We start from the raw sequence: 12,349 nt of genomic DNA, 5'->3' as shown, positions 1-12,349 counted from the left end.
GCTTTACTTTCATTTAGGTCAGTGTCATGAAATCAATATGGGGGTCACAACCAGCTTTATATAAAAAAAATTAAATAGAAAACACAATGTACCATTACGTAATAAGGGTAATGTATTTCATAAAACTTTCAGTCACATGTGTTTTAACATGTCTGTACTAACTAGTTCTGATGGGAACAGTTTTTCTCACATTGGGAGTGGTATTTCTTTTTTTTTTCTTTATTCTGAGATGGAGTCTCACTCTGTTGCCAGGCTGGAGGGCAGTGGCATGATCTCAGCTCACTGCAATCTCCGCCTCCCAGGTTCAAGCGATTCCCCTGCCTCAGCCTCCCAAGTAGCTGGAACTACAGGCATGTACCACCACTCCTGGCTAATTTTTGTAGAGACGGGGGTTTCACCATATTGGCCAGGATGGTCTCAATCTCCTGACCTCGTGATCTGCCTGCCTCGGCCTCCCAAAGTGCTGGGATTACAGGTGTGAGCTACCACGCCCAACCCGAGGGTGAAATAATATTTCTTAAAGTTTGAAAATAACATGATATAACCCTCACGATAATCTGATGAGGCAGGTATCATCAGGTCCATTTTACAGATGAGGAAACAGAGGCTCAGAGACGTTAAGGAGTCTGCCCAGAGTCAAACAGCTAACAACTAGCAAAGCTGGGACTCAAACCCTGACTCTGAAGTCCACAGGTTTAAGTACTACACTATTACAGCGCATGAGATAGAGACCCAGGTTCAGCCTCCCTCTGTCACTTACCATGTATCTATCCGGCCTTGGGCAAACCGCTTACTTACCCAGACACTGCTTTCCTTACCTACAACAGGAGGAGTTTAAGCTTCAGGCTCCCTTCTGACCCTCATCTTTTCTCCTCCAATTCAATCCCTAACCCCTGGCAACCACTCATCTGTTCTCCATTCCCAAAAGGTTACATAAAGGGGATCATGCAGTTTGTCGTTTTCTGGGGATTGGCTTTTGGCACTCGGCATAATTCCCTGGAGATTTATCCAAGTTACAGATGCACCCAGCATTTGTTCCGTTTTCCTGCCAAGTACTATTCCACGGCATGGCTGTAGCGCAGCAGAACCATTCACCAGCTGAAGGATGGACGGGCTGTTTTCAGTTTGGGACTATTATGAGTAAAGCTGCTATGTGAACAGGCTCTTGTGTGAACATCTGCATTTCTTGGGGATAAAGGCCCAAGAGTGGCAGAGCTGTACTTGAGAGAAGTTGTTCCATCAAGCTGAACTCTGGAAACCTATGAATCCTCTTTTAATTTGGCCAACTTTTCTTCCCTATTAACAGCTGTGAAGAATGTAACAGGCATTGTATATGAGTTCGAGTTACTTTTCTGTCACAACATTGATGCCACAGGTTTAGCTCATTCATTTTTGCAGAAAATGTCTACTACTTTACCTAGCTAGCTCAGCCAACTGTCAGCCAACCAGTCAGATGATATTTGCCAAGGGGAAAACTCTCACTGCCTTTTTCCAACTTACACATATGGATGTACCCATGTGACCATGATCTCACTTCTGAATTATAATCCTAAAATGGGTAGATGGGTGAAGGGAGGGAGGAAGAAGCCAATGAAGGTGGCTGGGGTTGGGGCAGGGCACAGAGGGGTGGGGGCAGGGCACGGAGCCTTTGCCAGGAGTTGTCAGCTGGATAAAACCAGAACCTGTCCCCTTCACTGTTTCTTTTTTTTGAAGACAGAGTATTGCTCTGCCACCTACGCTGCAGTGACGTGGTCTCGGCTCACTGCAACCTCTGCCTCCCGGGTTCAAATGATTCTCATGCTTCAGCCTCCCAAGTAGCTGGGATTACAGGTGTGTGCCACCACGTCCAGCTTCTTGTTATGTTTTTAGTAGAGACAGGGTTTTGCCAAGTTGGCCAGGCCGGTCTCAAACTCCTGACCTCAGGTGATCCTCCCACTTCAGCCTCCCAAAGTGCTGGGATTATAGGCGTGAGCCACTACGCCCAGCCTCCCTTCTACCCAGCCTACCAAGGCTCTACACTTTGTTACCTAGGGATTCTGCCTCCCTTCTACCCAGCCTACCAAGGCTCTACACTTTGTTACCTAGGGATTCTCCATTTAGAATTTTTGCCTGGTCCCACTGTTTGAGGATTTTTCCATGCCAAGTGACTGCCTACCACACACCAAAATTGGGGAATGAGAGAAGGGGTGTGGCAGGAAGGGCATAACCTTCCTGGGCAGACGAGACTCTCAGAGAGGCCTGTTTCAGGGACAAGGGCAGAGAGGAGGCAAGGAGCTGGAAAAGGACCCTGGGAAGGGTGCCCATGCCCACCTGCCCCTGGAAAGCTTTCATCCACCCTTGACAACTGCTCGACCACATCCCAGTCTCACTTTACCTCTTCCCTCTTCACAAAAGGCAAACCTCCCTCCTAACCCCTCCTACTCAGGAACTAGGTTTTGGTCTTGGCTTTTCATCTTTCCAGCGTCTGTCATCACCCCCCATTCAGAGAAAGTGAACCTCTAAGGTTCACTTTCCTCTTTCCAGAGTGGAGACCGGTATGCAGGTCACAGGCAGGGGTCCGGGCGTCACGGCTCTCACCACCTGCTAGCACTTGTACCTCCTTTCTCTCCTGAAGGGCTGGGATTGTCAAATGTCTTTTTCTCCTCATTCCTTTTTTCATCCTTCCTCTCCTCCTTTTCAGTCCTTACCCTATGCCACAAGTACTAAAACAAAGCGTGGAAAGGATCACAGAAAGGTCCATGTCACTCTTCCTGCAAATCATTCGACAGTACACCCCAGAATTCGTGCTTTACCCCATAAGAATACAGCAGTTCCCCTCATCCATGAGGGATATGTTCCAAGACCCCTGGGAGAGGGTTGAAGCCATGGACAGTACCGAACCCTGCAGACACTACACTTTTTCCTATACATTGGTGAGCGGGTAGTGTACACAGTGTGGACACACTGGGCAAAGGGATGATTCATGCCCATGAAGGATGGGATAAGACTTCATCATGCTACTCAGAACGGCGTACAATTTAAAAATTAGGAATTGTTTATTTCTAGAAGTTTTTGTTTAATATTTTCGGCAGTGGTTGACCATGGGTAACTGAAACCGTGGAAAATGACGTCAGGAGTAAACAGGGAGCAACTGTATGATCGGAATTAGAAAGGTGGGAACGTGTAAAAGGTGCTGTTCTTCAGCAGGGCATGAAGGAAAAAGGATAAAAAGGGAGGAAAAGTGCCACATAAACAGCAAAGATGAGTCTTTGGCCGAAGAGGCAGGCATAATTTCAAAGCCCCCCACGCGGCCTTCCCCTGCCACCCCAGGGGTGAGGACAGCACCGCACTCTTCCGAAGTCCTGGTTTTGGTGCCACCCTCTACACAGAGCGCAGGGAGAGGGTGAGGTCTGCTTAGTTCAATTAAAAAGTTCAAGGGGACAGGACTCCCTCAAACTCTCCTGGGGAAGAGAACTAGAAAGGCTTTGCTCTTCATCAGGAGAGATACAGAGGGGCAAACGGGAAGGGACTCTCCGTCTGTCCATCAGCGCTGGGCGAACATGGGCAATCACTTGTTTCAGGTGGTCAGGGCAGTTAGCCAAACACGAGATGGGAGATTTGTTTAAAGAAACTGGAGGAGGGGTACTGTCTATACACTTCCCTAACTCAAGAAGAAGAAAACGTTAATCACCTGATGAAGTTGATTTTAGATGAGGGCTGGCAAATTAAGCTTGAGGGCCAGCTGCCCGTTTCCATGAAGTATCTTATTGGCTCACAGCCATGCTCATTTGTCTATGTGGACTCTATGGCTGCTTTTGAACCCCAACAGCACAGCTTAGTAGGTGGGATATGCAGCATGCAAGCTTAAATTTATTTTTGTTTTGAGATGACTATGTCGCCGAGGCTGAGAGCAGTGGTACAATCACTGCTCACTGTGGCCTTGACCTCTCAGGCTCAGGCAATCCTCCTGCCTCAGCCTCCCAAAGTACTGGGATTATAGGCATAAGCCACCCTGTCCAGCCCCTAAAATACTTACTATCTGGTCCTTTATAAAAAAGCTTATTGCTAGGTGCAGTGTAGTCCCAGCTATGCAGGAGGCTGAGGTGGGAGGATCATGTGAGCCTGGGAGGTAGAGGCCATAGTGATCTGTGATTGTCCCACAGCACTCCAGCCTCAGCAAGTGAGACCCTGTCTTTAAAAACAAACAAACAAAACAAACAAACAAAAAACAAAAAAACATCTTAAAGCTTAAGGTCAGGCACAATGGCTCATGCTTGTAATCCCAGCACTTTGGGAGGCTGAAGTGGGCGGATCACCTGAGGTTGGGAGTTCAAGACCAGCCTGGCCAACACGGTGAAACCCCTTCCTACTAAAAATACAAAAATGAGCCGGGCGACGTGGCAGGTGTCTGTTATCCCAGCTACTCGAGAGGCTGAGGCACGAGAATTGCTTGAACCAGGGATGCGGAGGTTGCAGTGAGCCGAAGTCACGCCACTGCACTCTAGTCCACAGGCGACTGAACTAGATTCCATCTCAAAAAAGGGGAAAGAAAAACCTTGCTAATCTCTAATTTAGATTACATTTAAATTTGCACTTCTAAACCACTTAGCTAATACTATTCTCTTAAATTTGGAACTTACTTTTCCAAAAATTTTAAAATGCAAATCATAGCAAACAAGGGGGAACTTTGGGCATGAGGAGTTCGTGGGAAATGAAGCCAGTCTTACGGTCACATCTCTAGGCTCTAATAGGAGAGGTGCATGGCAGGACCCAATAACTGCAGAAGGAAGGCGGGGGTGTTGTCTGCCCTGAGCAGAGGGCAAATACACTGCTTTAGAAATTCAGAGGATATGGCAATATCCACTGGTGAGGTGGGTGTGTGGAAAAGGGAGAAGCGGGGAAAAAGGAAGGGAGGGAGGGAAGACGGACCAAGAGGCTAGGTGGCATGTGGGCTGAGCACTGAAGAAAGTCACAAGGTAAGGAAGAGGACGGGTTTCTAGGAGGAAGTTGGCTGAGCAGGAGCTGGCCAGGTAAGAGCTGGGCGGGGAGAGCAAGAGAAGAGCCAGCGGCCAGGCTGCTCCACAGAGTGCCACGCGGGGACGAGCCCAGCAGGGAGGGCAGGCGATGGTCAGGTTGGAAGATCTGCACCTCCCTGGCTCCTGGAGGAATCAAACTGGTTGGACTGACTCCAGGGAGGCTCCAGCTGTAGCACGAGAGAAGCACTGGATGGAAAAGGTGCCACAACTGAGACCAGAAGGCAGATTCCTGAACTGGTAGGGTGCCAAGGGTACAGCTCAAAGACCGCTCGAACATGTGGGTGTCAAGACTGAAGATGCAAAAGGTTAAAATGGCCTGATCCAAAGCTGGAGGGTGGTGGAGGGACTGCTGATTGAGCTTCCCAGAGAGAGGCATCCAGGCAGGCTTTCAAACTGAGCTCCAAATTCTGCTTCTGGGGTTTAAGCAGGCTCATGAACAGCCTTCCCACAGCCAGCTCAAAACTGCTACTCCCCGAAACACAATTGACCCAAACCCCTTTCTGTATCAGGAACAAATCCCTTCCCTTGTTCCGCTGCCTAGCACCTTAAAAAAAAAAAAAAAGCTTGAAATATGTATTTTTAAGAGACATGGTTTTGCTATGTTCAGCCCAGGCTGGCCTCAAATGCCTGGGCTCAAGTTTTCCCACCACTGGGTAAGCTGGGATTACAGGTGTGAGCCACCATGCTGGGCATCTCGGAAACCTAAGAGGAGATGGTTGTTGTTTTTAGATGTGGGAGACTTTTGGAGAAAATTCTTTAGACTCACATTGAAGACTTTAAGGGGATAGCACTCATTTGATTGTAAAAATTCTTGTGTATTTACAAAGCGTTTATGACCACAAAACAGAAAATTCACCCTGGGGCCACCAGAACTAAGATAACCCTGTAAACTGCTTCTCCAAAATGGTATGCTCTGTGTGATCTTTTTATATTTGACTGGTGTTAGTGATTCCCTAGACCAAATAGGAATCACTGCATTATCTGCGTTTTTGCCTTAGCAGAAAGCTGTAATGCAAAGTAGTCTTTTTACCTTTTCAGGGGAAGCATGCTTTTGTTCCTCTTAGGAGTCAACAACATAAAAACAAAACTAAGTTGTCTGCCTTTGTGCCCATATCTCATTAATGGACAGTGTCTCTCTGGCCCAGTGTTTCCAGAAATTGAGATCAATACATTTCACAACTCATTCAGCCTTTCACAACAATTTCACAATTCAGCCTTGTTTTTTTCAGCCACTGCTTGGAGCTGAAGTGTTAACGCTGATGCTTGCAGTGAGCGGGTATCTGCTGTCCTCTGCATAAGGAATACCTGAGTATTTGCAAATGAAACCCTCTGGCATGTTGCAGACATTTTTCTCCCATTAGTCCACTGCACACACATTTGAAAGAAATTAGCACCAATAAAGAGATTATCCATGCTGATAAAGAGAACTGGGTCACAGGCAGATGTAGCTGACTTGGCCAAGATCGCCCAGTAGGTCTGGAATCTCGCTTAAAACCTTGGGTTCATTATTATATTGTGTATTTTCATTTCTCTGTTTTGATAACCATAATTTTTTCCATGTCTGCCTTTTGGAGAATAAGTCTTTACCAACAGAAAATGACCATGGTTTCTCTTTTTCCTCCCTCTAAATATTAAGCCCTCTTATAGCAAGCAAGAAAGAACATTTCTGTGCCATGCCAAATCTCTCATCATCCCAGGACACTTGGTCTTACATAATAAGAGACTGTATTTGTTTTGTTTTGTTGTTTTTTTTTTTTTGAATAAATCAGAGTTCAAGTCAGCTGGAGAGACTGTATTTGAAGAAGGAATTTCCCTCAGGCTTCTTACATTTTGCATTACAGCTCAACAAAATTAATCCCGTCTTCTGCTGAGCACTGTTTAAATGACAGGATTACACATATGGTTTTTTCTCCAAGCTGTTCTCCACGTGTAGAATTTGAGGTCTGCGGCAATCAGCCGTCTTCTGGTAGGGATAAGGCCACTGGGCCACTCTCTTGAGAGAGTAAGAATGTGAATAAGCAGATCCCGTGAAGGGAAGTATGTTTGTGTTTACCTGGCAGCCTTCTAGGCTCATGGGCTTGCTGATGGTGTGATGAAAAGTTTAGAAAAGCAGAGGCAGACCAAGTGGCTGGAATTCTGAAGCATTTTTCTTAGCACTAAAGATTTCCAAAGGCTGTGTAGCTGTTTGGTTTGGCTTGGGTTTTCTTTGACAGAAGCTATCGGATCACTTCTTTAGCAATATGAACTTTCTAACTCTCCCTTGAAGCAGGGTTCTTTAACCTTTAGGAGGTTAAAGTTCAGTCCTCTAGAACTTTTTGGAGGTATTATTTGGGTCTATTTAAAAATACTTCAACTCAGCCATAAAAAAGAATGAGATTCAGTCATTTGCAACAACATGGACGAAGCTGGAGATCATCATATTAAGTGAAATAAGCCAGGCGAAGAAAGACAAACATCACATGTTCTTGCTTATTTGTGCAATATAAAAATCAAAATGGTTGAACTCATGGACATAGAGAGTAGAAGGATGGCTACCAGAGGCTGGGAAGGGGAGTGGGGCTGAGGGGGTTGGAGGGAGCAGGTTAATGAGTACAGAAAAAAAGAAAGAATAAGACCTACTATTTGATAGCACAACAGGGTGGCTATAGCCAGTGATAACTGTATGTTTTAAAATAAAGAGAGTAACTGGGTTGTTTGTAACTCAAAAGATAAATGCTTGAGGGGATGGATACCCCCATTTTCCATGATGTACTTATTTCACATTGCAGGCCTGTATCAAAACATCTCATGTACCACATAAATATATACACCTATGCACTCACAAAAATTCAAAATAAAATTTTAAAAAATACTTCTTCAACTCTTAAGTTAACTAAAATGGCCCTTAATATAGGCTTTATTCAGGACATTGAGATTTGTGAACAAGTGTATGAGTTGGAGGATTTGGAAATGTACTAGGAGGCATGGTGGCTCATGCCTGTAGCCCCAGCTACTTGGTAGGCTGAGGTGAGAAGATCACTTGAGCCCAGGAGTTCAACTGCACCACTGCACTCTAGCCTGAGACCTGTGTGATCCCATCTCCAAGGGGAGATTAAAAACAATAACAACAAGAATTCCTAGAGACCAGAGAAATGAGTCATGGCAAATTATATTTTTCTATGTACATAAAAACGTGCACTTTTGGGAGAAATGACTACACAATACATACTGTTCTGCGCCTTTGTGTCTCACATAATACATCACAGAAATATGCACAAACATAAATGATTGGGTACATAGCGACAGAAAAAGAACACAAAAGAAGACACTGACTCACTTGACTACATGCAAATTCATGTTCATCTAGTGTACTTCACTATCGCTTCTGTAGTAACAGAAGGCAAAATATGATCAGATGTCCAAGCTCTCTGAAGAAACGTATCTGACAGGTACTCTGCCAAAGTGCTGGTGATGGGCGCTTCTAAGAGTTCTCAAATTCTTTCTGGGATGTAGTAACGGCATATACACCAGCCAACAAAACAACAAATAAATAAATGAATTAAAGAAAAGGGATGCTTCTAGAAAGAGCCTGTCCTAAATGGGAATGGTGAAAAACCTGGCAGCCAGGCTGCAGAAAGTCACCATTCTTTTCTTTCTTTCAGGTCAAGCTGTAGCCACAGCTTCCTGAGAGCCATGCACCAAATCTTAGCTTTTCTTTGGAGAAAAGTGGGAATTTCGATTCCCATGTGTGCTGAAGAACGGAGGGCTAAATCAAACAAAATTCTCAAATAGGTCAAATTACTTCCAAGCTGATGCTCAGGGGCCAAGCCTTTATCTCAGAGCCTAGCTGAAATGATTTCTGTATTATCCAGGCAAATAGGAACTCAAATGCTGAAGAACTGCTGAGAAAAGTCATCCTGAATACTTCCCTTCAACAATTCTTCTCAACACAGTGACACTTTAGAGAGTCGCTAAGGTAATGGCTGACAAATTCAAACTTAACCGGCAGGTTCACTATCACCTGAAAGGCAAAGATATTTCTGGCCACTTACCTCCATCATCCAAGGGTCGTTTTTGTACTCCATATCCATATACTGAGGGGTCCACTAGAGGTGTGGAATTATTCAAGTGAGGAATTGAATCAATTTTAGCAGCAATCTACAGAGAGAATCAGATTTAAATACTCAGTAACAAACCACGGCTCTAGCTGAGGGAGAAAGACAAGCATCCTCTTTAAAGGACTGTTATCCCATTTCTCCCCTGACCTAGATTAATGTAAGGCACAGCCATAAGAGCACAAATACTTTTCACTGTTAAGTGAGTTTTCCTTTGGTCTCAATAATAACGTGTCTTTAGAATATTTCCAAAAATGTGTCTCTACCAGCAAATTAGTATTTATTTATTTTTTTGAGACGGAATTTCACTCTTGTTGCCCAGGCTGGGGTGCAATGGCATAATCTCGGCTCCTGGGTTCAGGCGATTCTCCTGCCTCAGCCTCCCGAGTAGCTGGGATTCAGGCATGCGGCACTGTGCCCAGCTAATTTTGTATTTTTAGTAGAGATGGGGTTTCTCCATATTGCTCAGGCTGGTCTCCAACTCTCAACCTCAGGTGATCCTCCCACCTTGGCCTCCCAAAGTGCTGGGATTACAAGCGTGAGCCACCACACCTGGCCACAAATTAGTATTTTTAAGTTACCACTTAATACATAGGCATGTCACATCTTAAGAAAAAAAAAAAGCAGCAAGCCACCAATTGAAGAACTTTCTTCCAAAGGTTTAGGTTTTCTCACAGGGTTCCCTTATGCAACAAATTCCCCAAGAATATTTGAAAGGCCTTGTGTGCTCAAATGTTACAAAGGGGTCTTGCTCTGTCATCCAGTTGGAGTGCAGTGACGTGATCATTGCTCACTGTAGCCTCCATTTCCCAAGCTCAAGTGATCCTCCAGCCTCAGCCTCCCAACTAGCTGAGACTACACGTATGCGCCACCATGCCCAGCTAAATTTATTTATTTATTCATATTTTTTGGGGGATGGAGTTTTGCTCTTGTTGTCACCCAGGCTGGAGTGCAATGGCGTGATCTTGGCTCACTGAAACATCTATCTCCTGGGTTCAAGCACTTTTCCTGGCTCAGCCTCCCAAGCAGCTGAGATTACAGGTGTGCACCACCACACTTTGCTAATTTTTGTATTTTTAGTAGAGACAGGGTTTCACCACGTTGGCCAGGCTGATCTCGAACTCCTGACCTCAGGTGATCTGCCTGCCTTGGCCTCCCAAAGGCCTATTTTTTTTGTTTTGTTTTTAATAGAGATGAGGTCTCAATATGTTGCCCAGCCTGGTCTCGAACTCCTGAGCTCAAGCAATCCTCCTGCCTGTCTCACAAACCGCTGGGAATAGCACTTGGCTAATCCCATGGCTCAAAGGTGTGAGTTATGGTGCCCAGCCTGATAATTCTTTAGGAATACACCCATTCTATAAACTTTAATGTCTATAAATTGATGTGTGATCTATAGATGCTCGTCTTTACTGGAAGTATCCAAACAATTTTAGAAGGATTCCTGCAGCAGGGAAAGGGACGTGATCTCTAAGAGCTATTTCAACTTTTAATGTTTATCATCAGTGAGAGAACAGAACATAGCTGTCAAAATCTCCCCCCGGAAACAAACGGTGTGCAGAAGTTCTTATCCACTTTGTTCTCAGCAGGAAATTGAATGTGATCTTTATAATAAATCAACTCTTTCATTTAACCAAAGGAATATTTACAGCAACTACTCTTGATGTTAATCCCTCAGTTAAAGTTAATAAGCAGGGGTCTACCAAGGGGCAGCTAGCATAGCTGTCCCCCAGAGCAAAGTCTTCAGTGGTAGTTCTGAGCTAGTCCAAATGTTCCCAGAAGTCTAAGATCTACTGGGACCAACAGAAATGACCTGAAACAAATAAACAACCAATAACAATCACGATACTGAAAACCAAATGCAGGATTTCAACAGTGGACATCACTGTCTGCTTACATTTACTAGTTCTGTGATGTTGAGGCAAGTCTCCTTCCTCTCTGCATAAGCCCCAGGGTAATACCATACATTTCATAGTTTTTGAAAAGGTAATAAGATCCCTGAAGGCAGAGGAATACTTGAACACACCACAAATATACTAGGATTGTAAAACAAGGCAATTCACCCAATAAATGTTAAGTACCTACTGTGTGATGGACTTTTTAAGGCACTGGAGCTTTTGTGGTGAAGAACGACCAGGCCTGGTACTTAAGAGTCAGCAGCTGAGGGGGAAGTTAAAGGTAAACCAGGTAATCAATAAACTGATAATTTCGGCAGGTGATAACCATTACCACAGTAAGAGACGCTAACGTCACACAGAGCATGCTTAGGAAAGCTGCTTTAAATAGGGTGATTGGGAAGGCCACTATGAGGAGTAACATCTGAGTCCTACGTGACAACGAGGAGCTGGCCACATAAAAATCTGAGAAAGTATGTTCTAGCAGAGGAACTTGTACAAAGGGCCTGTGGGGCCGGGTGCGGTGGCTCACGCCTATAATCCCAGCACTTTGGGAGGCCGAGGCAGGTAGATCAACCGAGGTCAGGAGTTCAAGACCAGCCTGAACAACATGGTAAAACCCCATCTCTACTGAAAACACAAAATTAGCTGGGCATGGTGGCACATGCCTATAGTCCCAGCTATTTGGGAAGCTGAGGCAGGGGAAGTGCTTGAACCCAGGAGGCGGTAGTTGTAGTGAGCCAAGATCATGACATTGCACTCCAGCCTGGGCAACAAGAATGAAACTCCATCTCAAAAAAACCAAAAAGCAAAAACAAAAACACCCACAAAGGCCCTGGGGCAGGAGCAAGCTTGGTAGGAACGAGCCTGGAAAAGAAGTCAATCTTGTCAGCGTGGAAGGAACTAGATGTGTTCCAAGAGGTGGGCAGTTCACGCTGGACCCTTTCAGGTCATGGTAAGGTGCTTGAACTTCACAGGAAGGCTGATGGGCAGCTACTACAAGTCTTAAGCAGGAGAGTAACATGCTGATTTGTGCTTCTAAAAGATCCCCAGCGAGGCCTGGTGGCTAGCACAGGTCATTTCAGCACTTTGGGAGGCCAAAGCAGGATGACTGCTTGAGGCCAGGGGTTCTAGACCAGCTTGGGCAACACAGTGAGACCCCCCCAGCTCTACGAAAAAATTAAAAATTAGCTTTGATGGTGGTGCATCCGGTAGTCCCAGCTACTTGGGAGGCTGAGGCAGGAGGACTGCTTGAGCCAGGGAGTTTGAGGTTACAGTGAGCTATGATGGCACCATTGCACTCCAGCTGGAAGACAGAGCAAGACCCCATCTCTTTAAAACAACAACA

At 45.2% G+C, this 12,349-nt stretch overlaps 1 protein-coding gene across 4 annotated transcripts in view; it reads right to left on the bottom strand.

Annotated features, from left to right (window-relative positions):
- Positions 1-12,349, bottom strand: part of FUBP3 (far upstream element binding protein 3) — a 58,987-nt gene that overhangs the window by 32,570 nt on the left and 14,068 nt on the right. For all 4 annotated transcript variants that reach the window (XM_032257609.1, XM_032257605.1, XM_032257608.1 and 1 more), the window contains one exon: positions 9,047-9,152. Coding sequence is in view for 3 of the 4 variants with exons in the window: in XM_032257605.1 (XP_032113496.1) it covers positions 9,047-9,152 (106 nt within the window). In the remaining variant the exon portion in view is untranslated. The remainder of the gene's footprint in view (positions 1-9,046; positions 9,153-12,349) is intronic.

Source organism: Sapajus apella, unplaced genomic scaffold (assembly GCF_009761245.1).
Source record: "Sapajus apella isolate SASKATOON/1434 unplaced genomic scaffold, GSC_monkey_1.0 scaffold97, whole genome shotgun sequence".
Taxonomy (NCBI): Eukaryota; Metazoa; Chordata; class Mammalia; order Primates; family Cebidae; genus Sapajus; species Sapajus apella.
This window is presented reverse-complemented; position numbering and strand designations above follow the sequence as displayed.